Source organism: Mytilus californianus, unplaced genomic scaffold (assembly GCF_021869535.1).
Source record: "Mytilus californianus isolate M0D057914Y unplaced genomic scaffold, xbMytCali1.0.p SCAF_2, whole genome shotgun sequence".
In the NCBI taxonomy this organism is placed as follows: domain Eukaryota; kingdom Metazoa; phylum Mollusca; class Bivalvia; order Mytilida; family Mytilidae; genus Mytilus; species Mytilus californianus.
In genome coordinates, this window is record NW_026262668.1 from 105,573,746 (window position 1) to 105,601,554 (window position 27,809).

At 33.0% G+C, this 27,809-nt stretch overlaps 1 protein-coding gene and 1 long non-coding RNA gene across 3 annotated transcripts in view; one reads left to right on the forward strand and one right to left on the reverse strand.

Moving 5' to 3' along the window:
• LOC127728560 (uncharacterized) overlaps positions 1–27,809 on the reverse strand; it is a 173,566-nt gene that overhangs the window by 110,815 nt on the left and 34,942 nt on the right. The gene's annotated exons all lie outside the window — the stretch shown is intronic.
• The window catches only part of LOC127728507 (splicing factor 3B subunit 1-like), a 50,394-nt gene continuing 28,958 nt past the window's right edge, over positions 6,374–27,809 (forward strand). Inside the window, exons 1-6 of one of the 2 annotated variants that reach the window (XM_052235892.1) lie at positions 6,374–6,409; positions 15,812–15,993; positions 16,303–16,392; positions 16,832–16,949; positions 19,829–19,902; positions 21,001–21,415. In XM_052235892.1, coding sequence (XP_052091852.1) covers positions 6,388–6,409; positions 15,812–15,993; positions 16,303–16,392; positions 16,832–16,949; positions 19,829–19,902; positions 21,001–21,415 — 901 coding nt within the window. In that variant the 5' untranslated portion in view covers positions 6,374–6,387. Of the gene's footprint in view, positions 6,410–15,811; positions 15,994–16,302; positions 16,393–16,831; positions 16,950–16,985; positions 18,905–19,828; positions 19,903–21,000; positions 21,416–27,809 lie in introns of those variants that run through there. The other variant, XM_052235893.1, reaches the window with a different exon arrangement.

Genomic DNA, 27,809 nt, shown 5'->3' on the forward strand with positions numbered 1-27,809 from the left:
GGCACCTAAACTTACCGTTAACGTCATTTGGCAAGATTATTTACCGTTATTCGTCATGAAGGTACCCCCATTACGACCCTCATGTATAAATGTTATTTATTTTTCGGTAAAAAGCTCTCAAGAGCGTATGTTTGTATTCTTACTAGTTTATAATTGTAAATCGACTCAAAATAAAGCTTCCGTATTTGTATTCGTATACTATGTTCGTCAGTTTTCACTATGAATCATTTATCCCCAATCCATTTCAAATTATATTCGCACCATTTTCTCATACTCAGTGTGAAATCTATTACACCAAGAGAGGCTGTTTCGGAAAAAAAATGAAAACCATTAACAGCTTATGATACTATAAGGCAACGACAATTCGTCTTTTCTTGCGGACATGTGATTTATCAAGTTTAGATAAACTTGTTTGAGTCTAAATTTCTCGAAAAATAATTTAAGAAGGATGTGGAAAAAGATGTTTTCTTTCAAGGAGAAGAAGAAGAAGAAGAAGAAGAAGAAGAAGAAGAAGTTTTATTTTGCATTAAATGGGCTCACGAATAGCATATTACAATATGACATTATTTAAACAACTACATAAAACAATAATGTAGTATACATACAACGAACAAAAAAAAAGTTTGACATGAATGAACAACACACACATATAAATAAATATATATATACGTTTACAAGTGTAATATCTCCTTCTCAGGCACACCCCAACATCAAAAAGTGCTTTTAATAAATTGGCAATTTATTGGATATATAACTTAGTTTAAATAAGATTAGTTTCTGGCTAGGACTCAAGTACTTAAAGTTAAGAAAGAGCGAGTTAATCTTGGAGTACATGTAATTTCTCCTAGTTAAAGATGATGTGTATGAAAATAAAAAAAATATTTTTCATCATCAATTTCATTTGAGGTGCACCTGAGACATACTCGGTTTTGTCGAGAAATACCATAATATCGACCTTGTTCAATTCTAAGTCTATGTAACGAAAAAGCGGCAATCGAGAAAAACTTCTCCTCCGCTCAGGGGATCGCAATAAAATAAGATAACTTTCAAGACCAAAATTGGTCTTGAAAGTGCTGTAGCTACAGAGCTTTCCATCAGCACAATTGTGCATTTGGAGTCTCCACTGATCCTCATAGCACTGGTACAGATATTTTTTGTATAAAAATTTAAAGCTATAATTGCTTGCAGAAGCTCAACTGTCAACCCCTTTAATATTCTTTAGAAAGAAGTATAAGGATCCATACCATGACGGAATTTTTTACTCTAAATAGGCATCTTTTAGTAATGGAAAAAATTAACCCACATTTTCAAGCCTATGCCAGTATCTTATCATAGACTTTGCAGTGTAAATATGCAGAGGGAATCTACCTAGTTCAGAAAGAGTGGAAAATTTGTTGCCCTTTTGCCAACGCTAAGTAAATGTTTACAAAATTTAATATGTAGTTTTCTAAAAGAAGCTTAGATAAGCCTGATCTACAGTTGTAGTCATAGATTTTAATATATTTTTTAAAGGGTTAACATATCCCCAAATTTCTGAACTATATAAAAGAAAAGGTTTAATTGTATGATCAAATATATGAAGGTTGTTTTTTTAAACTTGGATTCAGTGACAGAAAGTCCTTGCTTGTATGAGGCATGTGCGTCCTGGTGAGCTCACTGAATATATTAGTTTTACCACATACATATGGTGCATGTAGCCTAGGTCGTCGAGTGGTCTAGGGTGCTGGCCGACACGGTGCAGGCGGTGTTGCCACGATGTCACAGAAGCAAGGGTTCGAATCCCGTTGAGGGAAGAACAAAACTTTACTAACGCATATTTGAAGATCTAACATTGTTGGGCTAAATTTGAGACGAATTATATATATTTTCTATATTATTGTGTTAACCCTGTATAACCACGTGTTATCCGATGGAGAATGTCTGTCTTAAAGTTGTCACATGTTCAGACTTGTATATATATATATATATATATATAACCTTTGCACCTTTTGTTTGCGGTATACCATCTTTTCCGCAAGTTTGTTGTTTTCTGTTTAGTATTAAATTTATAATTAAGATCCATTTTTTACATCGGTGATCCGTGCCAATGGCAGTCAGCAGGGTTTAAGAACATTTGTTGTTCGACCTGCTAGTCAAATGCAGTTTGTTAAAATATACTTTTTCACTCATTTGGTCTTTTGGAAAAATGTTGTTTGTGCTGTATTTAGACCCCTCTACCAACAAATTTGTTTTGCATGCACACGTATAAAAATTGCGGTTTTTATCCAACGCAATCATAGGTTTGAATGTTGTTTTCAATTTAGACTTTCGTTTGGGCTTGTATTATATTTGCCTTCGGGTTTATATGATCCGTTCATCCTATTTTGACTCTTTCAAATTCAAGAGTCTATCCTAAATTGAGGTAAAATATATGGCCTTCCAAATACCGTTTCGATTCCTAACATCACTGAAGAGACATTAATTGTCGAAATCCGGATATGGTGTACAAATTTTTGCACCTCATGTTTGCGGTATACCATCTTTTCCGCAAGTTTATTTTTTTCTGTTTGGTAATAATTTAATAATAAGATCTGTTTTGTTACATCTTGTGATCCGTTTATTTGGCAATCGCCAATGGCAGTCATCAGGGTTTAAGAACATCAGTTGTTCGACCTGCTAGTCAAATGCGTTTTGTTAAAATATACTTTTTCACTCATTTGGTCTTTTGGAAAATGTTGTTTGTGCTGTATTTAGACCCCTCTACCAACAAATTTGTTTTGCATGCACACGTATAAAAATTGTGGTTTTTATCCAACGCAATCATAGGTTTGAATGTTGTTTTCAATTTAGACTTGTTTTTATTTTTTCGTTTGGGCTTGTATTATATTTGCCTTCGGGTTTATATGATCCGTTCATCCTATTTTGACTCTTTCAAAATTCAAGAGTCTATCCTAAATTGAGGTAAAATATATGGCCTTCCAAATACCGTTTCGATTCCTAACATCACTGAAGAGACATTAATTGTCGAAATCCGGATATGGTGTACAAATTTTTGCACCTCGTGTTTGCGGTATACCATCTTTTCCGCAAGTTTATTTTTTTCTGTTTGGTAATAATTTTATAATAAGATCTGTTTTGTTACATCTTGTGATCCGTTTATTTTGGCAATCGCCAATGGCAGTCAGCAGGGTTTAAGAACATCAGTTGTTCGACCTGCTAGTCAAAACAAAATTTCAATGGCTTAAAATGCTATATGTCAGTGCGATTACGTTTAAAAAACAATGAAAAGGTTCAAATATATTACTTTTCAAAGAACGAGACCAATGCATTTAACCAGTTTGATGATACTGTAGTACGTAACACGTACACTCGTGAAAAGCATCGCATATTTAGATATATTATTGTTTGCCACATCTTATGCATGGACAACGGCATTGGTATATCTGGATATATCAAACATATCCACGCTCAGGTAAATATGGTGGAACTATCCAACAAGTCAACGCCCAGGAACACATGTTGTATCGATCCAAACATACGTATATCGATGTCGATTCAACCAAATATGGATATCATACAGTAAATATTCGTGTTGTAAACAATATTAATGTGAGCACAGACAAATATATTAAGAAAAGGAAAATGTCAATGAGACAACTATCCACAAGAGTTCAAATGACGAAGAAAAAGTAGATATAGGTCACCGTACGGCCTTCAACAATGAGAAAACCCTATACCTTAAAGTCAGCTCTAACAGACCCAAACAAGAAAAGAAATTAAAAACATTTAAAACGAGAAAACTAACGACCTAAGTTATACAATACAAAGTACGAAAAAAAAAAAATATGACGGACATGAACCAACGACAACCACTGAATTACATGCTCTTGACTTGGGACAGGCATATAAAGATTGTGGCGGGGTTAAACATGTTTGTAAGCCCTCAACCATTCCCCTAACTTTGGACAGTAGTGTTACAGCACAAAAAAGAACAAACTGTAAAAATCAGTTACAAATGGATTTTTACTCAATAGATCGATACGAAGCACAGACAAACCAACCAACAAAAACAATAGATACAACTGTCAAAGTATCGATATAAGAGTACTCGCGGTTACTGAAAGCTAGTTCAAAGCCAGTTACAACTAATAAATAAATCATGTTTTCCAAGACTATAGTATCAAGCAGTACAATGTTGGATTGAGACGTACGTATATTGTATGTGTCAAGCGGGTATGTGTATTTTTTAACAGAAAATACATCCTGGATGTTTCATTTACTATTTGTCTGGATGATAATTTGTTTGATCGTTCTATGAATGGTAAACAAGAACAATTTTCAAATGCTACTATACTGTGATGAGCTAGGAGAATGTCCAAGCGTATGTTATAATTGGCCACACAGCAATAAAACACCATGATAGCGCTTAATTTCCATCTGTAAGCAGTGCTTTAAAAGAATTAAAAATACGGATCTCTATCTAGACATAACAATTACCAATATATTTCTACGGAACTCTGTGAAAAACATGAATTAAATACACGAGGTGTACGCCATTCTATACACATTTTTTCTTATTATTATTTCAAAGGGCTCATATTAAAGTTTATAGATTATTTATTTCATTGTTAATTATATATTCCGTTCAATTCAAATGTTTTTGTCAATAGGAAATAGTACAGGGGTGGATTAAGTGTATTTTGGGGAATGGGAGGGGCTTGACTGGTCCCAGGTCTCTCTCAGTAGAAGAATATTTGTGTTAATTGCGTTTTACCAAATTTATAACTTCTGTCCCTTTGTTTTCTCAACCCTATTTTTAAAACTCCTATTTTCACCGCTATAATATATATAAATCATAAACTATCATTTACTGTAAAAAAATATTGTAGCATGAAATGATATTGAAAAGATTATGAGATCCCTGTTCTCGGTCCTAAAGACAGTTTTACAAAGAATCCAGTAATTTCTAATATATCTTAATACTGCAAGGTTATAGTAAAATGATTTCAGACACAGAAAATTATCATTAAATTGAAAAGTGTTAAATTTGATCAACATAGTAATATGTTTTGTTACTTATTAGGAATATATAATATTGCCCTTCGCTAAATTACAGTTACAAACTAGAAAAAGTTAGTTTTTAAGCCCAAGAATGCCTTCTTTCTTATTCACATTTTCTTTGAAAAACCCGGACCATTTGTTTAAAAACCCAGACGTTTTAAGTGTTTCTCTTGAAAAAACACGGACAATGTAAAACACTGAAATGTTAGTGAACTACAAGGAAATTGTGCGTCGTTTGTGCTCAAAACATGTTTAGTAATCAGAATAAGATGAACAGTCATGAATAAAACTAGTATATACGCGAAATAGCAGTAAATTTATCTGATCGCATGTAATATATTCGAAAAAACCTGATCTACACTCGAAAACGATCTCCATCGGACACTATATCTCCAGTGAAAAACGAATTCATTTGTGCTACGATGTATTTGCGTCAATGTTACTTTTACGCCACTTCATTTTTGAAATAATAGGTTACATTTGCCCAGAATAAACTGCGCCCATTTGACAAATTTTCCCTTAATGACATCTACTATAAATGATTAACTATTCATCTCCTTTATCTATGAAAAACGCCCTCTGAAACTGTAAATTTAAGACTAATTTAAGTCCCAGATTTAAGATAAAATTCTGATCCAATCAAAATGTTTACCTTCAGATCCAAATGAAATTATCACGCATTAAGAATGATAACAGAACACAATAATCATCGTCTTTTTTCGGTTCCACACCAATATCGTCAATGAAAAAAGTCACGACCTGTCGACACTCTTTCTAATTTATTCTCGAAGCCTCTATTTTAATTCCCCCAAATTCAATATAAAAACTGTTTAACATCTAAGTATATTTTTTTTGTACATTTCTCTCAAAAATGTTAATGATTACTTCGTAAATTCTTTATATATAAACTAGGACCAATAGATCAATCAGAGACATATATACGTCTCTGGAGTAGTCCCAGATATAATGTTGTTTTAAAAAATCAAGTAAAACACAAACAATGTAAAAAAAAACAGTAAAAAACCTAGGACCAAGGATTTGTATAGTAAGAACAGAGACATATATGTCTCTGGTAAGAAGTTCTTACTATACAAATCCTTGCTAGGACTAATATAGTTAGCGTAATAGTCTCATGAAAAACTCAACAGAAAACAAAATCTTCGAAACATTGGTCGAGTTTTTTACTTCATTTTACATGTGAATCCTGAAGCTGGGATGTTAGTATAATAGTCCCAGCCTGAAGGCAGAGTTTGTTATAGACCGAGTATGTTACAGGCCGACATTTCACGTAGTCACATGATTTGTAAATTGAAATCTTCCGTTTATTCAAAGATCGACTCCAGCAAAATGGCTGCAACAACAAGAGAAGGTTTTCATGCAATTTCTTCACTTTTTCGACAAAAACATATATGAAACAACCACAAATGTAGCAATATGACATTTGAATTTAATTTAGAAACTAAATAAATATCGACATACAAATGGCTTAGTGTTAAAACCTAAAGGAACACGTGTTATTAGGGTTCAAGATTGTATTTTCAAATTTTTGTCATACAATATTAAACTAATCACTTATTGGGAATCAGAGTTCTTAGCAGTTTTTTCCTAATGGTTGCCATCGAACCCCTATCAAATAATATTAGCTCTATTTTTGAAATTAGAGAGAAACTTCACCTTCAGACAATGCACTGCCCAACATCTAATCTAACTTATCTTTAAACCCCCTTTGTAGAGGAACCATATTTTCATATGTAGAACAGGTGCTCTCTTTATATACATCAGGGGCCAGGGCTGTCAAGACGTTTCGGCCACACAACCAGTTGGGTCATAGGTCGTTTCGGCCGCAGTACCAGTTCTGCCATAGTCGATTCGGCCACACTATTTTTTATATTAATGTATGCATCATGTGTTTAGACAGAAGTTTGTTCTGAAAAAGAATGTCATTTAACATAGTCATATTATTGCCAGGTGTGAATCTGTTGTAATATGAGGACACAAAGGCAGGCACTTGTCTCTGAAAATAAAATTACATATATATACAATATATATATATATATATATATACAAGTCTAAATTGAAAGCAACGTTCAAACCTATGATTGCGTTGGATAAAAACCGCAATTTTTATACGTGTGCATGCAAAACACATTTGTTGGTAGAGGGGTCTAAATACAGCACAAACAACATATATATATATATATATATATATATATAAGTGCCTATAAATAGCAGCACATGACATACAAATCTATGGGAGTGTGGATTAATCAGTACAGAGATTAATTCAATTACACAAATAAAATTATAGATTGCCTAACAATGTAATTTTAACACACTATTTAGTATGTAAATATAAGAATGTTTAAAATATTTACAAAATGATGAAAATAAACGCAATATTTCGCTAGACTAACTAGCTTTATCAAGCGTGCATCTATCCAGGTGAAATCGGATGTAGATGATAAGAAACTTTTGCAGCTCAATGTATATGTTGCACTTGAATTTAGCTGCCTTGAAAATAATACATAATTTGGATGAAGTTCAAGATTTTTACAAAATTGGTAGTTGAAGTTAGCAACGTCCATTGGCCAATATTACAGGATAAAAAAGTCCGATGCTGTGTACTAAATTATTCTTTATCTTTCCTGTATCTTTTCTCATCTTTTTCGTTAAGACCATCAGGTTCTAAAGTGTGGAGTTGGTGGATCCAAAAATTTTCTCTTCTCCTTCTCGCCGTGGTGTCCCACTCGGTGTTGACTTCTATGATTTGGAAGGTAACATTATCAAAAGAATGTTTCGTTGAACGAAGATGTCTTGTGAGAGGACAGTTTTTGTTGGTTTTGTACCATGAACGATGGTTATTGAGCCGAATATTAAATTTGTCCATTGTTTCTCCCACATACTGAATGCCACATGTGTCACATGTTAATATATAAATTGAGTTCTCCGTTTTACAGTTGGAATTTGAGTAGATGGTATAATTTTGTTTAGTAACGGAGCTGATGAAAGAACTGCTTGTATTGGCAGCTTTACAACACAAGCAGTTCCTTCGACCACATTGTTTGTAGCAACCGGGAGATGGAGTAGGCTGCTTTGCTAATACAGATGTCACTAATTTGTCACGGATGTTTTTAGGTCTTCTGAAGGCCATGACTGGACGTGAGGAAAATACTTTTTTAAGATTTGAATCATTTTCTATAATTTTCCAATGCTTCTGAACTATGGAAGACACATTTTTAAAATCAGGATGGTAAGTGAGTACAAGGGGTGTTCTGTTAGCTGCTTTATTCTTATCTTTGTACTCTAGAAGTTCTTGGCGACTAGTTTTGTTTGCTCTTTCGAAAGCGCTATCAATGATGTTGTTATTGTATCCTCGAACAACTAGATGTTTACGTAGTTGTCCAAGTCTAGCATTTTGCGTATTTTCAGTAGAGCATATTCTCTTGATTCGCAACGCCTGGCTGAATGGGATGCCACGGGATCAGTGTTTAGGATGGCAACTTTTAGGAGAAAGGAATTGATGTTTGTCCGTTTGTTTGGTATGAAGGTCCGTTATAATGGTTCCGTTCTTGATGTAACTCGTAGTGTCGAGGAAGTTTATTTTCTCCATAGATGATTCATATGTAAATTTTATTGAATGGTGGAAAGAGTTACAGTGTCCTAGAAATTCATTAAGATGTTCTTGTGAATCTGTCCATTTGAAATCAATATCGTCAATGAATCGGAACCATGATAAGGGCTGGTATGGAGCACTAGCCAAGAGGCATTTTTCAAGTTGGCCCATAAATATGTTGGCATATGACGGGGCCATTTTTGTGCCCATACTAGTACCGTCTATCTGGAGATAATGTTTTTCATTGAAAGAGAAGTTGTTGTTCTCTAGCACTAGTTTCAGAAGTGTAACAAGGCACTCAGTTGGAGGATTTTTTTCACTACGAGTGTTCCATACCTCTTCACACGCTGATATTCCTTCGTCTTGTGGGATGTTGGTATATAAAGAAGACACGTCCATGGATGCAAGTATAGTATTGCTTGGTAGAGGATTGAGGCTTTCCATTTTCTTTAGATAATCAGTCGTATCTTGGATGTAAGAGGGTAGTTCTTTCACATGAGGTCTTAGATGATGGTCTAAAAATTCTGATATCTTTTCAGTTGGATGACTATTTGCTGAAACAATTGGTCGACCTGGATTGCCCGTTTTATGTATTTTAGGCAACATATAGAATCTTCCGGCCTTTGCTTCGTTCTCAAGAGGTCGGAGATAATCAAAGGTGTCATTGTCTATATGCTTTTTGTCGAACATCTCTTGAAGGATGGTGTTGATCCTTCGAATATTATTTAGTGTTGGATCTGTGGTTAATTGTTTATAAAAAATGGAGTTTGAAAGTTGGCGATTTCCCTCTGCTATGTAATCTGTTTTATTCATGACAACCACAGCGCCCCCTTTGTCGGCAGGTTTTATTACGATATCCTCTTGATCTTTTAACGCTTTCAAAGCAATGCTTTCTGACTTGGATAAATTATAATTTCTTGTATTTGTTATACAGGACTTTATATCAGACCTCACGTAGTTAATGAATGACTCCAAGTTATCATTTTTACTCTTAGGTGGTTTCCATGAACTTTTTTTCTTAAATTTTGGGATGGGCGTGACTTCTTCATTGGTGTCAGTATCTGAATCTGTTAATCCAGCTTCTTCAAGGTTTTTCTTGCCCCTATTGTAGAAAAAATCTTTCAAGCGTAAACGTCTAGCGAATTGGTCTAAGTCCTCGTCTAGCTGAAAGTTATTTACATTTGATGGGATAGGACAGAAGTTTAAACCTTTACTTAAAAGAGATTCTTCAGCACGTGTAAGTTCTTTAGATGACAAATTTACAACAATGCTTTCAGTTTTTTGTTTCCGTCTTTTGAATTTTCTTTTTCTAGGGACCTTATGGTTTGTTGTATTGATATCATTCATATCCTGATTTAAATAGACAGTGTGAATTTTATCTCTTTGAAATTTATTCCTTTGTTTTTCTTTATGTTTGGATAGTTCAATTTTTTCAATATCTGCGAGGCGACGTTTAATTATTGGTAAATCGTCACGTGAAATGTTACTATTGTTGATGATATCTGATATTTCATTTACAATTTGTTTGTAATTTGTGGTTGTAAAAGAAAGTAACAGTTGAAGTAGCTGGATTGAACAGTTAAACAGAATTTCATTCCAACGGCTCATGAATCTTTTGGATTTATGTCCCGGTGCCTGGGGACTCACTTTGATGTTTAAACCTTTTGGTACAGTTCTACTTTGAATATATTTTTTTAAGTTTGATAAATGATGTTCAGTTTGTAGTTTCTTTTTAGTTAAAGATCTTAATTTCTTGAAATGCAGTGCGCTATCCATGTTGTAAAGATAGCGATAGATTTGAATGGATTACACAAACATTTGTGAAATGCGTGCTACTGAAGATAATAATCCGTGACAAATTAGTGACATCTGTATTAGCAAAGCAGCCTACTCCATCTCCCGGTTGCTACAAACAATGTGGTCGAAGGAACTGCTTGTGTTGTAAAGCTGCCAATACAAGCAGTTCTTTCATCAGCTCCGTTACTTAACAAAATTATACCATCTACTCAAATTCCAACTGTAAAACGGAGAACTCAATTTATATATTAACATGTGACACATGTGGCATTCAGTATGTGGGAGAAACAATGGACAAATTTAATATTCGGCTCAATAACCATCGTTCATGGTACAAAACCAACAAAAACTGTCCTCTCACAAGACATCTTCGTTCAACGAAACATTCTTTTGATAATGTTACCTTCCAAATCATAGAAGTCAACACCGAGTGGGACACCACGGCGAGAAGGAGAAGAGAAAATTTTTGGATCCACCAACTCCACACTTTAGAACCTGATGGTCTTAACGAAAAAGATGAGAAAAGATACAGGAAAGATAAAGAATAATTTAGTACACAGCATCGGCCTTTTTTATCCTGTAATATTGGCCAATGGACGTTGCTAACTTCAACTACCAATTTTGTAAAAATCTTGAACTTCATCCAAATTATGTATTATTTTCAAGGCAGCTAAATTCAAGTGCAACATATACATTGAGCTGCAAAAGTTTCTTATCATCTACATCCGATTTCACCTGGATAGATGCACGCTTGATAAAGCTAGTTAGTCTAGCGAAATATTGCGTTTATTTTCATCATTTTGTAAATATTTTAAACATTCTTATATTTACATACTAAATAGTGTGTTAAAATTACATTGTTAGGCAATCTATATATAATATATATATATATATATATATATTTATTCAAGATAAAAGACATGAATTTGACAGACAAAAATAAATTAAAATGACATATAGATATAGCACTAGGCATGAATAGTTACAAACACTAAATGATTTACATGTGTACTGAAAATTATAATTTGAAAAATAAAATTATGAAAATTGTCATGATATTTTGAAATTATATAGACTTGATTATCACTGCAGCCTAATACCCTAGGATGGCCCACAAAAGTTATTGAAACTTATTTCCAGTGGGGTCCTTTTAAGAAGAGACTACCAGTTCACACCAAAGGTTGACACATAAAAAATAACACAAACCATTAAAAATTATCACAGATAAATGGTCAAAGCCTCAGTAAATTTAAAAAAAAAACGAATTCACTAATAAAGATGGATTTAAATTTATCCATCAAAAATTTTTTCACTTGTACTTTTAAATTATATTTCTTTGAGCAACTTTTAACTATTTCTGGTAATGAGTTCCAGTCTTTTATTCCATTATAAAAGAAAGTGGTAGATTCACACCCTTTAATTCATGGTATACATGTACCTTTACACCTTGATATAACATCAAATTGGCACAAAGCTCAAAAAACAACTATTAAGACAACAGTACTGATGTAAGAGTACTCAGAGCTACTGCTGTACTGAAAGTTAGTTCAAAGCAAATTTCAAGTAATAAATAAATCATGTTCTCACAGAATTAACTATTAATCAGTACACATCCAACAGATTTAGTGCAAAGACATCTTTACCAGTCTGAGAAAAGCATGACTGTGTAGCAATACATAATTAAACCCCCACTTTAAAAAAGTGGGGGTATACTGTTTTACCTCTGTCTGTCCTTCAGTCCATCCGTCCGTCCCATGAATATTTTTCATCACATCTTTCTCAGGAACTACATTACAAGGATTTCTGAAATTTGGTTTCAGGGTTTATATGAGTCAGCTATACCGTGTGATGTGTTTTCAGATTCATCACTCAACAACTTCCTGTTTATCTTATACTTTTAGTGGGGCGGGGGTATCATTAGTGAACAGTAGCTCACAGATTCACTTGTTAGTTATGTTATTTATGAAAAACTCATTTTACATTGCAGTACAAATAAAAACGGTTCTCAAAGATCTTACTACTGTGTAAATTGACAACTTCCAAGAATAAGTTTTTTCAGATGTACCTAAATATTTGGCTCTATAATCCATATAATTGTAATCATGAGGATGTGATATTCCATTTGTAATAGGAATTCTACAAGGACAACCAAATTTCAAAACAAAATCTTATCTTTAAAAGAATTTAGTAAATTTGAGGGATATGTCATTGTAAATTACCTGTCTGCTCGGGTTTATTTTAGGTAATTGTTCCTCATGACCTAGTTTCTCCTAGTTGAAAATTCAGTTTTATTTAATTGCAATTTAGTCTATTAATATAAAAGCTGAACTGTATGTTAAATTGCATTTGTCTCTTAGACTCATTTTTATACGACCGCAAAAATTAAAAATTTTTTGGTCGTATATTGGTATGACGTTGGCTCCGGCGTTGTCCGAAGACACATTGGTTTTCGCACTCTAACTTTAGTTTAAGTGAATGGATCTCCATGAAATTTTACCATAAGGTTCAATACCACGAAAGGAAAGTTGGGATTGATTTTGGGGGTTATGGTACCAACAGTTAAGGAATAAGGGGCCAAAAATAAGCTTTTTTGTAACTTCCAGACAATAACTTGTGTGTAACTGTATGGATCTCTCTGACATTGTACCACAAGGTTCCATATCACAAAGAGAAGGCTGTAATTGATTTTGGGGGTAATTGCCTCAAAATTTTAGGAATTAGGGACCAAAAAAGGGGCAAAAAACAAGCATTTTTCTAGTTTCATGACTATAACTTGTGTGTAAGTGTTTGGATATTTCTGAAATTGTACTACAAGGTTCCATATCACAAAGGGAAAGCTGGAATTGAGTTTGGGGGTAATTGCCCGAAATGTTTAGGAATTGGGGGCCAAAAAGGGGCCAAAAATAAGCACTTTTCTAGTTTCCAGACAATAACTTGTGTTCAAGTGTATGGATCTCTCTGAAATTGTACTGCAAGGTACCATACCACAAAGGGAAGGCTGGGATTGAGTTTGGGGGTGATGAATCATTTGGGGGTGGGGATTTTTCTTTTTTTCCTTTTTATACGCCCGTTTACGGGACGTATTATGGTATACCTCTGTCCGTCTGTCCGTCCGTCCGTCTGTCTGTCCGTCGTCAACATGTCGGACACTAACTCAAAAACGCTTTAACCAATTTGCATAAAACTTTGGTGAATTGTTTATATCTATTGACGTGAGCTCCCTTTCGTTTTTTATAAATTTAAAATTTTATGTTTCTGACTTATGGGGTTTTATTCATTAAAAAAAGGGGGATTTTCCAGTTTTCGGACAATAACTCAAGAATGCTTTCACCAACTTTCAAGAAATTGTGGTGAATTGTTTATATCTATTGACATGAGCTCCCTTTGAATTTTTATAAATTTTAGATTTTACGTTTCCAAGTTACAGGGTTTTATTCATAAAAAAGGGGGATTTTCCAGTTTTCTGACAAAAACTCAAAAATGCTTACAGCAGTTCTTATGAAACTATGGTGAATTGTTTATATCTATTTAAGTAAGCTCCCTTTAGAATTTTATAAATTTTACATTTTACATTTCTGAGTTATGGGGTTTTATTCATTAAAAAAGGGGGGATTTTCCAGTTTTCGGACAATAACTCAAAAATGCTGTCAGCAATTCGCATGAAACTTTGGTGAATTGTTTATATCTATTGATGTAAGCTCCCTTTTGATTTTCATAAATTTCTAATATGACATTGAGAATTAATTGAACTTTATTTGTTTATAGTCTGACAACAGATTTACTAAGTATTGCGCAACAGCACAGTGTATTGCACAACAGCAAGAAATCTTTAATTGAATATAAATTCAATTCATATAACCAATTTCAAGTTCTTTGACTACATTTATTCAAAAACCTGTAATATGTCAAATATTTAATTACAATCCAAATTCAGACCTGTATCAAGCTTGAATATTGTATCCATTTTTGCCCCAACTGTTCAGGGTTGGACCTCTGCGGGCGTATCCAGCTGCGCTCAGCGAAGCAGTTTATTTTTTTTCTTTTAAAATTTTCCATTTTAAGTTGGTTATTTCTGATTTATATTTAAAAGCATATAATAATGATATGGTAGGAGATACACACCAAACAGGATGTGTAAATTATTATATAATAAGTATTGTGCAATAGCAAGAAATTTTCAATTGCACAGTATTGCACAATAGCAAGAAATCTTCAATTGCACAGTATTGCGCAATAGCAAGAAATCTTCAATTGCACAGTATTGCGCAATAGCAAGAAATATCCAAATAGCACAATATTGCGCAATAGCAAGAAATTGTCAATTGTACAGTATTGCGCAATAGCAAGAAATATTCAATTGCACAGTATTGTGCAAAAGAAGATACTTCGTATAAATTGCTTATTTCTTGATCAATTTCAATGGGGTTTTATTCTTGAATACTTGGGGTTCTTTAATATGCTGAATCTAACCGTGTATTTAGTTTTTGTATTTGGGCCCCGTTTTTTAAATTGGTCCACATTGAGGTCCAAAGGGTCCAAAATTAAACTTTGTTTGATTTCATCAAAAATTGAATTATTGGGGTTCTTTGATATGCCGAATCTAACCGTGTATTTAGATTCTTAATTTTTGGTTCCATTTTCAAATTGGTCTACATTAAGGTCCAAAGGGTCCAAATTTAAACTTAGTTTGATTTTAACAAAAATTGAATTTTTAGGGTTCTTTGATATGCTGAATCTAAACATGTATTTAGATTTTTGATTATGGGCCCAGTTTTCAAGTTGGTCCAAATCTGGTCCAAAATTAAACTTTGTTTGATTTCAACAAAAATTGAATATATGGGGTTCTTTGATATGCTGAATCTAACCATGTATTTAGATTTTTGATTTTTGGGCCCGATATCAACTTTGTCCACATTGAGGTCAAAAGGGTCCAAAATTAAACTTTGTTTGATTTCATCAAAAATTGAATTCTTGGGGTTCTTTGATATGCTGAATCTAACCATGTATTTAGATTTTGGATATTGGACCATAATAGGTGAATGTCCAATTTAAAATTTTTAAGTTCTTAGACCACATTCATTCTGTGTCAGAAACCTATGCTGTGTCAAATATTTAATCACAATCCAAATTCAGAGCTGTATCAAGCTTGAATGTTGTGTCCATACTTGCCCCAACTGTTCAGGGTTCGACCTCTGCGGTCGTATCAAGCTGCGCCCTGCGGAGCATTTTATTTAATATTCAAATAAAAAGTGATAAGTCCCAGAAATCCCCCTGAAAATATCAATTGAGAACCCTGCTCAAGTTTTAACTGTCGAGTTAAGATACAAAATATTAAAAATAAAATTGTGACATTTATTTCAGAAATTGAGGAACAAGTCAGAAATCTTCAACAAAAGAAAAAGAAGCTACAGGATGGAGGAGAAGAAGAAGAGACAAATAAAGTTGGTTTGGGAGCAGAAGGTCATTATGATACAGATATTTACAGTGCACATGGGAAGTTTGAAGGATATGTCACATCAATTGCTCCAAATGAAGAATTAGATGTAAGTAATATGTTTTTCTTCAAAATGTTTGAATATAAAACAGTTTTATTAAAAGTTGGTTATATGGTTTTTATAAGTAAACGTTTTAGAGCTTTTAAACAACAAGTACTTTTTATTAAACAAATTGATGAATGTACAGCTTTGTATGGATGTTCGTGTGCATAATTTTAAAAGGATTAAGGTAGAATTTTCCTAAGCAGATATCAAATTAATTTTATGATGTCAAGGAGCTAAAAGTGTGTAACTTTTTAATAGCAGTTTGATTTTCTCTACTTGAAAGTTGTCTTATTATACTTTTTGTATTTGCAGGATGATGATGATATTGGTGCAGGATATCCAAAGCGAGGCTCTTCATATACAGCTCCATTAAATTTTCTAAATGACACAGTTAATGATAAGGTAAAAATTTCAAAAATACTATTGCCACATAGGAAGCACAGAGAAGACAAAAAGACACCCTAGTTTATAGTACAGTCCATAGTTAGGACTTTCTCATATGAATAGATATTCTTATTGTACTTTTGAAATAAACAACAGTGTATTGTATTTCAATAATGGATGAATTTGAGTCAAATGTTTATTATTTTGTAAACCCCACATCTGATAAAGTTGAAGAGGTGAAATAGCATTTCTACCGATTATTCATTTATATTGAAGAAAACATTAAGCAATAGGATTATTAATGGTATATTATCACATTCACTGCATATTAAATGATATATAAACACAAAATTTATGAAAATTATGCACCTTTATAGTATGTACATTTGAGTTCTGTTATTTTTTTACTATACACATTAAAAATTACATTTTAAAACAAGTTTATCTTTACTTTCAGGACTTTGATCCTATGGCGGAACACCGTGCCCCTAAGATTGCAGATAGAGAAGGAGAATATCGAGCTAGGATGCGACAAAGAATTATCTCTCCTCCACGTTATGATCCTTTTGCTGACGGTGCGTGTCTTTCTATATCACTGCTATATTAATAATGTTAGGGTTATCAAGCATTTACATAAGATAACACATGAACTTCATCATGTTCATTATGGAAAGTTTTGGTTGTATGAATTAAAAAGATGGCTACATATATAATATATCAAAAATACCAATTTTTTAGAATTAAAAAGTTTCAAAATGAACTAGTTCATAGGTGATTTGTTGTAAATGCTATCTGGAAAAATTACTGGACATATTTGCTATGATAATTTGAATAGAATGAACCAACAATCCTAAAAAAAATTATTATTCATAGAAAGGATATTTTTTGAATTTATACATTTCATACTTCAATTTTTATTTTTTTATGGAATTTTAATTCAGAAAATAAAGTTTTATTTTGAAAATTCAAAAAGAAGAAATATAAAACAATGCACCTTTTTAGTAGAAGCACTTACAATTGGAATGTTGGTTTCTTTCCTTTTTTTTTATAAAATCAATATCAGTTGTTTATACTTATGTGCATGCTTAGAATTGTCAACACTTTGTGAAAGGTATTATCTTGTTAACTGAGGCAAGGATATTCTTGCACATTATCCTAATTATTTGTTTAATGTGGTATTAAGATGTACATGTAAGGATCACTTTAAAAAAGGTTTTAAAGGTTTTTGTTAATTTTCTGTAAAACATAGTAACAAGATATCAGAAATTTGTTTTACTTAAAGAAATGATCAATTTCTGGTGTTGGACGTATATTTCCGTTTAGTATATGTCCAATTGATTTATCAGCATATTTCAGTTTCATTGGAAGTATATCGATAATTTGCAGTAAAAGAGTTTGATAATCCTACAACAGGCAGAAACATTGCCTTTCAACTGAATCATCACATAATATGTGCTATGATGATAAAAAAAGTAGTGAGAATTAAGAAAATTACATTTCTATGTTACTTAATTAACTGTAAAGTCTTTAAAAAAAAATGTATCTGCTCTGGGTATATCTTATGTCCCTTAGATATATCTTAATAGCAAAATGGATTTTATAAAATAGATTATGAGAGTTTAAAAATAAACCTTCCAAAAAGATCCCTTTGACTGTCATTTGTCTAGTGTCATGAGGGTAGTGATTATATAAAAGAAAGGAAAGGGGCTGTATTCAAGTTTTCTTTACCTGGTTCATCTGTTTCCAAAATAATAGTGAATTGATCTTTAAAAGATTTATTTTGAATTATTCTCTATCACACTGACAGTACCTAAGGAGTAGAGGAAGCAATCTTTCAGGATTTTTTCCTAGTTCATTTTATTGTTTACGAAAGAATTGATTATTGTTTCTACTTCTATCCCCCTGAAGAAAAACCCTCCCTTACTGTAATATGACATTGACATGATTATGTTATACAATTGTTTGTTGATACATGACATATTTCTGTAACACACAATAGTTATCTGTAAGTTACAAGAGTCGAAAAGATTCTAATCTAAGTTATCTTTCCTTTCTAGCGCCAGAGAATCAGTGTGGAGCTGCCTGTTCACAGACATCCATGTTAAAATGAGGTTGTTACACCTCAAGTTATACAATTCAACATAATCTTAATGATTTAACATTCAAAATTCTATTTTTTTTTTTTATAAAAGATCTTTGATAAAATTTAATAAGAAATGAGATAACGAAACCTTCCTAATTTGAATAATCTGGATAGTTTTCTACTTAATTTTTTTACACTCAATTCTGAAAAAAAAAATCATGTAAGTTATACATGTTATATGGTTTTGAACTAAAAGAATTTGTTTTGTAGAATTAGGGACTGATAAGGAAAACAAACTGCACATGTCCTATTTTTTTATTTTAAGAGAAAGCCCAAAATTGTGTGTACATATTGTGTGTTAGAAAGTCATACTATATTAATATGAGACTAATTTTAGGCTTATTGGAAGCAGGTTTCCATGGTGATTGAACTAAGAAGATGTAAAGCGTACGTATGAGTAGAAAAAGGCTAAAATGTGTAATCTGAATCTGCACCTGACAAATATTGCTGTAATGATAACATGAAAAAACACGATGAATTGCAAACCAAAATTTAAAGGATTTAGTTAACATGGTTAATAATTGAAATATTACTATATATTTTATATAAAATGCCGTATTTTAAAAAATATTTTTTATGAAGTCAACTGTCAAAAATTTATAAAGATTTATTTTCAAATATTTTTATTTTGCACTATAATTTTTTGTCATCATAATTTGTTTATTAAGTTTAGTTTGTGATGTCAGAAATCAGACTTATTTTCAAGGATAAATACTAAAAAACATTCATTACCAAGATTTGACAATCTGAAATTTTTTTAATAAGAGACTTTATAGTTTTAATAAGGTGAAATTTATAAGGAAATCAGTTGCAAAATGTTATCAAAGTTATGTACTTTCATCATTTTATGTTTTTGTTAGTTTTATTTTATGTCATTTCATATGAAAAGTATAGTAATATATAAGTTGCTAACTTCACTTTTGCTAAGTTTCATATCAATAAGTATCTGTTATCATTGCAGTACCTGAACAGCCTACAACTTTTGGGGTTAGATTATAACAATAGGTGACAAGCAAATTACCCATAAAATTATGTGGGTGGTATTTAGGGTGTCGTCAGTCTTTCCAGACTTAATAATTGTTTAGAAAATATTCAGATTTCTCATTGTTTTTTTTTTGTTAGTTAAATATTAAGATACCTGGTTTGAAACAAGTTATAGGTTGTTCATTTTGTCACTGTGTTTAAGATATTTTTGTGACTCTCTTAAGTGAAAACGTAAGTTTAAAATACTTAACTTGAATAACTAATTTATTTTACTAATTTGTTGTATGTCACGGCTCATGTCGTGACATTTCTTTTTATATTTTACAGGTGGGAAAACTCCAGATATGAACGCTAGAACATTCTCTAAAGTCATGGTCAGTCAACAGTTGGATAGAGAAAAGGTAATGATGATTTAGGGATTAATATTGAAACAGTTTATGTTAATTGTCCCTTTTTAAGGCCAGTAATGGTCCTGATAGACAAATTTCTTTTCAGCTGACCTGCCATTTAGAACCATGACAGCTATTGCCATCACTTTGCCTCTGTCCTACTGTCGTCTGCTGTCCGTAAACTCTTCATTTAAAAATCTTCTCTCAAACTTTTCAATGGATTGAAATCAAAGTCTGCTTTATCTTTGGACAAGTGTTCTTGTTACAAGAGAGTAATTATTTGTAATATATATTTTCCATAGATTATCAGTCGTGATCCATATTCTATTTCTTGAAGAATACACAAACTAGAAGAAATGGGTAGCAGTTTCAGTTACGAGAAATGTCGGTGTTGTATTACATCTGAAACAAAATATAAAGTCATGTGGCTAAAGTTAATCTAAAATGCAGTTGAAAAAAAATGTCTAATTTTTTCAGTCAATTGGAAAGGCAATTTTTTACAGGCTCTTTCCTAAATAAATTGATTATGTTTTCTACACTTTGTGAAATATAAATCTAGTTTTCTGGATTTTTTAAACCTAAATGGATAAGCTTTCAATTAGAAATAATTCCAAAACTGTATCATACAATCAGGAGTAACACACGATTTTATTCTCAGTACCATCTTGCTGTAAAAATGTGGCATAAACAAGGTTAAGCATGACAAGCTACTATGTCTACTTTAAAAATTTTAGAAATTTTGGCTTTTGTTTCAAAAATTGTATGAGCTATTTTAAAATTGTTAATTGCAAAAGTTTTCGACAGGGTTGGTTCCATTTACCTGGAAAATGTCAGATAATTTGACAACTGATGTAGAAGTAATTTGCTAGGTTTCCAACACTTCTACCCGAGGAAGAAAAGCTTATGACAAAGACAGATGGAAGAAAATTTGAAATTAAGGAAATTGGTCATATGTCCATTTAATTATTATGTTTTAAAAAGTTTCATTCCAATTTTTTTTTTTCAAATCAACAGGAAAAGTACAAATTGTTTTAATTGAACATCACAAAACAGATACTTTTTTTAAAATTAAGAGCATTAGTTTTCTAAGTTTGAATTTATAATTTGTAGAAACTTCTGGAGAAACAAATGCAAGAAAAGGCCAAAGATGGAGGACTGAAAGCTGTTAATGGATCTGCAGGTGATGCTTCATCACAGAAAGTCCAACAAGCAGCAGCACAGGCAGAGAAAAAGAAGAGAAGATGGGATCAGTCTGCTGATGATACTCCAGCCAAGAAAAGCAAGAGTGGCTGGGAAGAGGCTGCCACACCATCTAACACAAGATGGGATGAAACTCCTGGAAGGCCCAAAGGTTCAGATACCCCAGGTGCAACACCTGGACAGAGTACCAGAGTTTGGGACACTACACCTGGTCATGCTACGCCAGGTGCCACCACCCCAGGTCGTGGAGACAGTACCCCTGGACATAACACCACACCTAGTGCTAGAAGAAACAGATGGGATGAAACACCAAGAACTGAAAGAGGTAAGTTGACATATATTGTAAACATTCATTCATTCTCTAAAATTTTAAGGTGACAAATGAATATTTCAAAGAAAAATGGCAAAACACCACATTGATATCTTTTTTGTATTTAGGAAATGAACCAAAATGTATTTCCTGACTTTGTACAATGTAAGATGGAGGCATATCTCAGTGCTAGAAATTGAAAGGGCTGGGCACATTTCAGAGGGAATAAAGGGTACAATAAATTTTGTACAAACATATTTTTGGGTTATTTTGGTGGTGCTGCATTTAACTTTTGAGCCATATGGACACTTAGGCCATTTTAATTTTTATACGACCGCAAAAATTAAAATTTTTTTGGTTGTATATTGGTATGACGTAGTCGTCGTCGTCGTCGTCGTCGTCTGGCGTCGTCCGAAGACACATTGGTTTTCACACTCTAACTTTAGTTTAAGTGAATGGATCTCCATGAAATTTTACCATAAGGTTCAATACCACGAAAGGAAGGCTGGGATTGATTTTGGGGGTTATGGTACCAACAGTTAAGGAATTAGGGGCCAAAAAGGGGCCAAAAATAAGCATTTTTGTAACTTCCAGACAATAACTTGTGTGTAAGTGTATGGATCTCTCTGACATTGTACCACAAGGTTCCATATCACAAAGGGAAGGCTGTAATTGATTTTGGGGGTAATTGCCTCCAAATTTTAGGAATAAGGGGCCAAAAAAGGGACAAAAAACAAGCATTTTTCTAGTTTCATGACAATAACTTGTGTGTAAGTGTTTGGATATTTCTGAAATTGTTCTACAAGGTTCCATATCACAAAGGGAAAGCTGGAATTGAGTTTGGGGGTAATTGCCCGAAACGTTTAGGAATTGGGGGCCAAAAATAAGCATTTTTCTAGTTTCCAGACAATAACTTGTGTTCAAGTGTATGGATCTCTCTGAAATTGTACTGCAAGGTACCATACCAACAAGGGAAGGCTGGGATTGAGTTTGGGGGTGATGAATCATAAGGGGGTTCAAAAAATTTGGGGGGGGATTTTTTTTCTTTTCTTTTTTTCCTTTTTTTTTTCTTTTAAAATTTTCCATTTTAAGTTGGTTATTTCTGATTTATATTTAAAAGCAAATAATAATGATATGGTAGGAGATACACACCAAACAGGATGTGTAAATTATTATATAATAAGTATTGTGCAATAGCAAGAAATTTTCAATAGCACAGTATTGCACAATAGCAAGAAATCTTCAATTGCACAGTATTGCGCAATAGCAAGAAATCTTCAATTGCACAGTATTGCGCAATAGCAAGAAATATCCAATAGCACAATATTGCGCAATAGCAAGAAATTTTCAATTGTACAGTATTGCGCAATATCAAGAAATATTCAATTGCACAGTATTGTGCAAAAGAAGATACTTCGTATAAATTGCTTATTTCTTGATCAATTTCAATGGGGTTTTATTCTTGAATTCTTGGGGTTCTTTAATATGCTGAATCTAACTGTGTATTAAGTTTTTGGATTTTGGGACCCGTTTTTTAATTGGTCCACATTGAGGTCCAAAGGATCCAAAATTTAACTTTGTTTGATTTCATCAAAAATTGAATTATTGGGGTTGTTTGATATGCCCAATCTAACCGTGTATTTAGATTCTTAATTTTTGGTTCCGTTTTCAAATTGGTCTACATTAAGGTCCAAAGGGTCCAAAATTAAACTTAGTTTGATTTTAACAAAAATTGAATTTTTAGGGTTCTTTGATATGCTGAATCTAAACATGTATTTTTAGATTTTTAGGCAGTTAAGCTGCCTTATGCGAGCACCCTAGATTTGTGTTCTACCCAATAAATGCTGAAATACGTGCCATTGTTATTATCTAGCTGGATATAATGTTATTTATAACTAATTGAATAGTTTTTTCATACTTTTAATTCTGGATTACAAAAATATGACCAGAAAAAACCTTAAATGATCGTCGAACCACCCAAAAGTTTTGAAGTTGCACATAGGAAGTAGAGCACATTAGGAATCCTTATGTAGTTTATTATCCCCTGTGCTTTTGGCTAAGATGTCAAAGAACAATTGTATGAAATATTTAATCGCCGAAAATCTTTAAAGACAAGTAGTTTAGATTTCCCAAATGGCAAAAGTCGTAGGAATATTGTTTGTCGTCAATACGTGTTACAACTACGTCAGTAGTCTATTAATAAGTTCCACTGTTCATGCTGTTGGCGGCAATTTCAAATTAGAAGACGAAATTTTCGTATCTTTTCAATTTGGAGGCAGGGATTCAAATTAGCGGTGGTCCGAGGTCCGCGACCTTCCACTTTTGCAATCGGACTCTCGACTTGGTTACTAGCTACGCCCGACGGACCTTTCACTTGAAAGAAAATTAAGAAATAACTTTGCAAACCTTTTTACCAAAGTCTCTAAATAAACGATCTCAAAACGTATTTTCATCTTTATTATTCATGACAGCGATGTTCATTTTGTTCAACCGCTAGCTTTATACAGATAATCGCCTACAAGTAATGTGTAAATTCGAGTAAAATCGTATCTGACTGACAAAAACAACATTGAAAAACAATGGATGCCGTGTAGACAATTACAATATCGGGTCCGATTCCGGAAGCGGATAAGGGTAATTCCGGGTTTTGGAGATCAACTACAAAAAAAAATTTCAGGCAGGTGACAAAATACATCTATGCATGGTAAATAAATATAAACACTAGAAATGGAAACCAAAAGATATATGTAAAAGAAAGAAAAAGCAAAAAATATTTGATACAGAAACTCAAAATTACTTTTTGACAAATTTTAATGTCAAAATCCAATACAATGTGACAGCTGGGAACAGTATATCTAACAATATATATGTTCCTGGTGACAGTATAAATCTTCTTTATCAGTGATAAATGTTGATAATGCATGTAAGATGCTTTTAAAGTGTAAACATATTACTGCAATTTTTTTCTCAATTTTGAAGGGTCAGTTAACACTGAGACTACTATAACACAGTAGTTATAGTAGTCTCAGGTTAACATAGCTGGAAGTTTCTTACTTTGTTTTCGCAAATAGTGCAACTAGATTTTATGATACCTGAATGTAAGCAAATCATATGATATATAGGTGGAATCCTTTGGGTCACTCTACCCCCTCCTGTTTGATAACTTTGAAACGGATGAGATCCCCACCCCTAATCCATATATATTCATGTATGGGACAATATAACTAATCAAATGAAATACAGGGGAGTCCCTGGGGTCACCCCAACCCTCCTGTTTGGGAACTTTGAAATGGTCGAGATCCCCACCCCTAAACCAAATATATTCATGTATGGGACAATATAATAAATCAAATGATATATAGAGGGAGTCCCTGCGGTCACCCCACCCTCCTGTTTGAGAATTTGGAAACGGTCAAGATCCCAAGACAAGACAAGACAATTTATTTAAACTTAAGCACACGTATGGTGCTACAAGAGGATAACAATTATACATTAACAATTACATATATACTTATACATTTACAAGCAAGACACACTATAAATAAATAAGTGATATCATACAATAAAATTGAAATAAACCATAGTTGGTTGATTTGTTTGCAAAATTCTTAATTGCAACGTGGATATGAAGTTATTGTAACATGCTTTGTATTATGAAAATATTTTTTCAATATGTCTTAGAAACATGCACACTTTTGTTAGCAGTGGCACGTTACAGTGTGATAATAGACCAGTAAGTTTCAATTGGGAAGGATTTTGTGTGTAATATGTAGGTATATATCTTTCTCTTAAAGACATAATTTGTTCATTGGAGCATACAAAAAAATAATGATCCCATAAACCATACATATTCATGTATGTGACAATATAACAAATGAAATGAAATATAGGGGAGTCCTTGGGGGTCACCCCACCCCTCCTGTTTGAGAACTTGGAAACGGTCGAGATCCACCCCTTAACCATATATATTCATGTATGGGACAATATAACAAATCATATGAAATATAGGTTGAGTGCTTGGGGCCACTCTACCCCTTCCTGTTTGAGAATTTGAAAACGGTCGAGATCCCCACCCTAAACCATATATATTCATGTATGGGACAATATAACAAATCAAATGAAATATAGGGGCAGCTCCTATGGTCACTGTAAACCATCCTGTTTGAGAACTTGGAAACGATCGAGATCCTCACCCCGAAACCATATATTCTCATGTATGGGACTATATAACAAATCAAATGAAATATAGGGGAGTCCCTGCAGTCACCCCACCCCTCCTGTTTGAGAACTTGGAAACAGTCGAGATCCCGACCTCTAAATTAAACAATATATATTCATGTATGGGACAGCAGAACTTATCAAATGAAATATAGGGAGAGTCCTAAGGTTCACCCTACCCCCTCCTGTTTGATAACTTGGAAACAGATGAGATCCCCACCCCTAAACCATATATACTCATGTATTTGGCAATATAACAAATCAAATGAAATATAGGGGAAGTCTCTGGGGTCACCCCACCCCCTCCTGTTTGAAAACTTGATAACGGTCGAGATCCCCACCCCTAAACCATATATATATTCATGTATGGGACAACATAAAAAATCAAATGAAATATAGGGTTAGTCCCTAAGGTCACCCCATCCCCTCTTGTGTGTGTTTTAAGAACTTGTAAAAGTTTGAGATACCAACTCCTAAACCATATTCATTCCTGTTCGTCATTTCAAACAGATTTGAATGACATACAAGGTCAATCTCATAGGCATCACATATGCATATCACTTTACTAGACCTAATCAATGTGTACTAGACTTTGCCCAATGTCAGGCGACCATGGGAATGAATAATTTTGGCAGCTTTGTTTGGGAGACTTCGTAACAGCATTCTGTTACAATTATTTCTTGTTTATTATAAAATTTTATTGGTGCAAAAAATGAGTAGGTTTAAAGAATTTACCTTAATTATGTTTTGAATAATTTCTAGTTCTATAAAAAATTTCATTTTAATATGGCTCATTTTAAAGAAAACATATCTTTCAAGCCCAAGAGTGTTTGACCAACTTTATTATAATCACTTGTCATTTTATTCCAAACTTAGACATCATGGACTTGGGGTGAAGGCGGGGGTCATTTACATTTACTATGGGCAGGTCAGTCAGACCTCACCTTTGATCCCCGTAGTAGTAAACATTTGTCTGATTTGTGTCTCATAACTTTTGCACTGTAGAACGCAAACTCAGTTTTCTTTCCAGGGAAGCAAGTCCATGCATACTATTACAAGCTCGTACTAAGTCAACTTGAACTACTAACAGTCAACTAATACCAACGTTAACTATCAACTAGAACAACTGCAATCATTTCGAACTTGTACCACTGCAGACACATGACCATTAAAAATATACTTGATATATGCGTTGCTTTTGAAAACCTTGATAAAATATGAATTATTTGCCTTAATAATTAATTCATTAAATGAACATAAATGCACAATATATGAATGTTTAATGTTTGTTCTTTTAAATCTTAAAAAAAATGAAGCAACATAGCCACAGTTTTCATAATTATGTTTGCCTTGGTTTTTGGTTAACTGCCTACAGCGCTTACAGTGCTTTGATTGATTATGGGCCCAGTTTTCAAGTTGGTCCAAATCGGGGTCCAAAATTAAACTTTATTTGATTTCAACAAAAATTGAATATATGGGGTTCTTTGATATGCTGAATCTAACCATGTATTTAGATTTTTGATTTTTGGGCCCCGTTATCAACTTTGTCCACATTGAGGTCAAAAGGGTCCAAAATTAAACTTTGTTTGATTTCATCAAAAATTGAATTCTTGGGGTTCTTTGATATGCTGAATCTAACCATGTATTTAGATTTTGGATATTGGACCATAATAGGTGAATGTCCAATTTAAAATTTTTAAGTTCTTAGACCACATTCATTCTGTGTCAGAAAGCTATGCTGTGTCAAATATTTAATCACAATCCAAATTCAGAGCTGTATCAAGCTTGAATGTTGTGTCCATACTTGCCCCAACTGTTCAGGGTTCGACCTCTGCGGTCGTATCAAGCTGTGCCCTGCGGAGCATTTTATTCTATTTGGATGTGTTTTAAAAAAAAATTTGAAAAAGATTCAATTTGATCAATTGTTTTCATGAACACCAACTGTTGAAACAGTTGAAATTTGGGTATAAGTGTAGCAGTACTTGAAAGTGAACACTGTAAGATAATTCCAGGACAAAGTTCCATTAAAAAATACCTGTTTCAAAAAGAATACACTCACTTGTGATACTGTAATGGTGTTTCAGAAATATGATATTATGGTTGTTTGTTTCTGTTTCTTTCAAATAAGTTTTATTAAGTCTCCCAAACGAAGTTTGAGATTACTTTTTGTTTTTGCTCAGTTCTTATTATT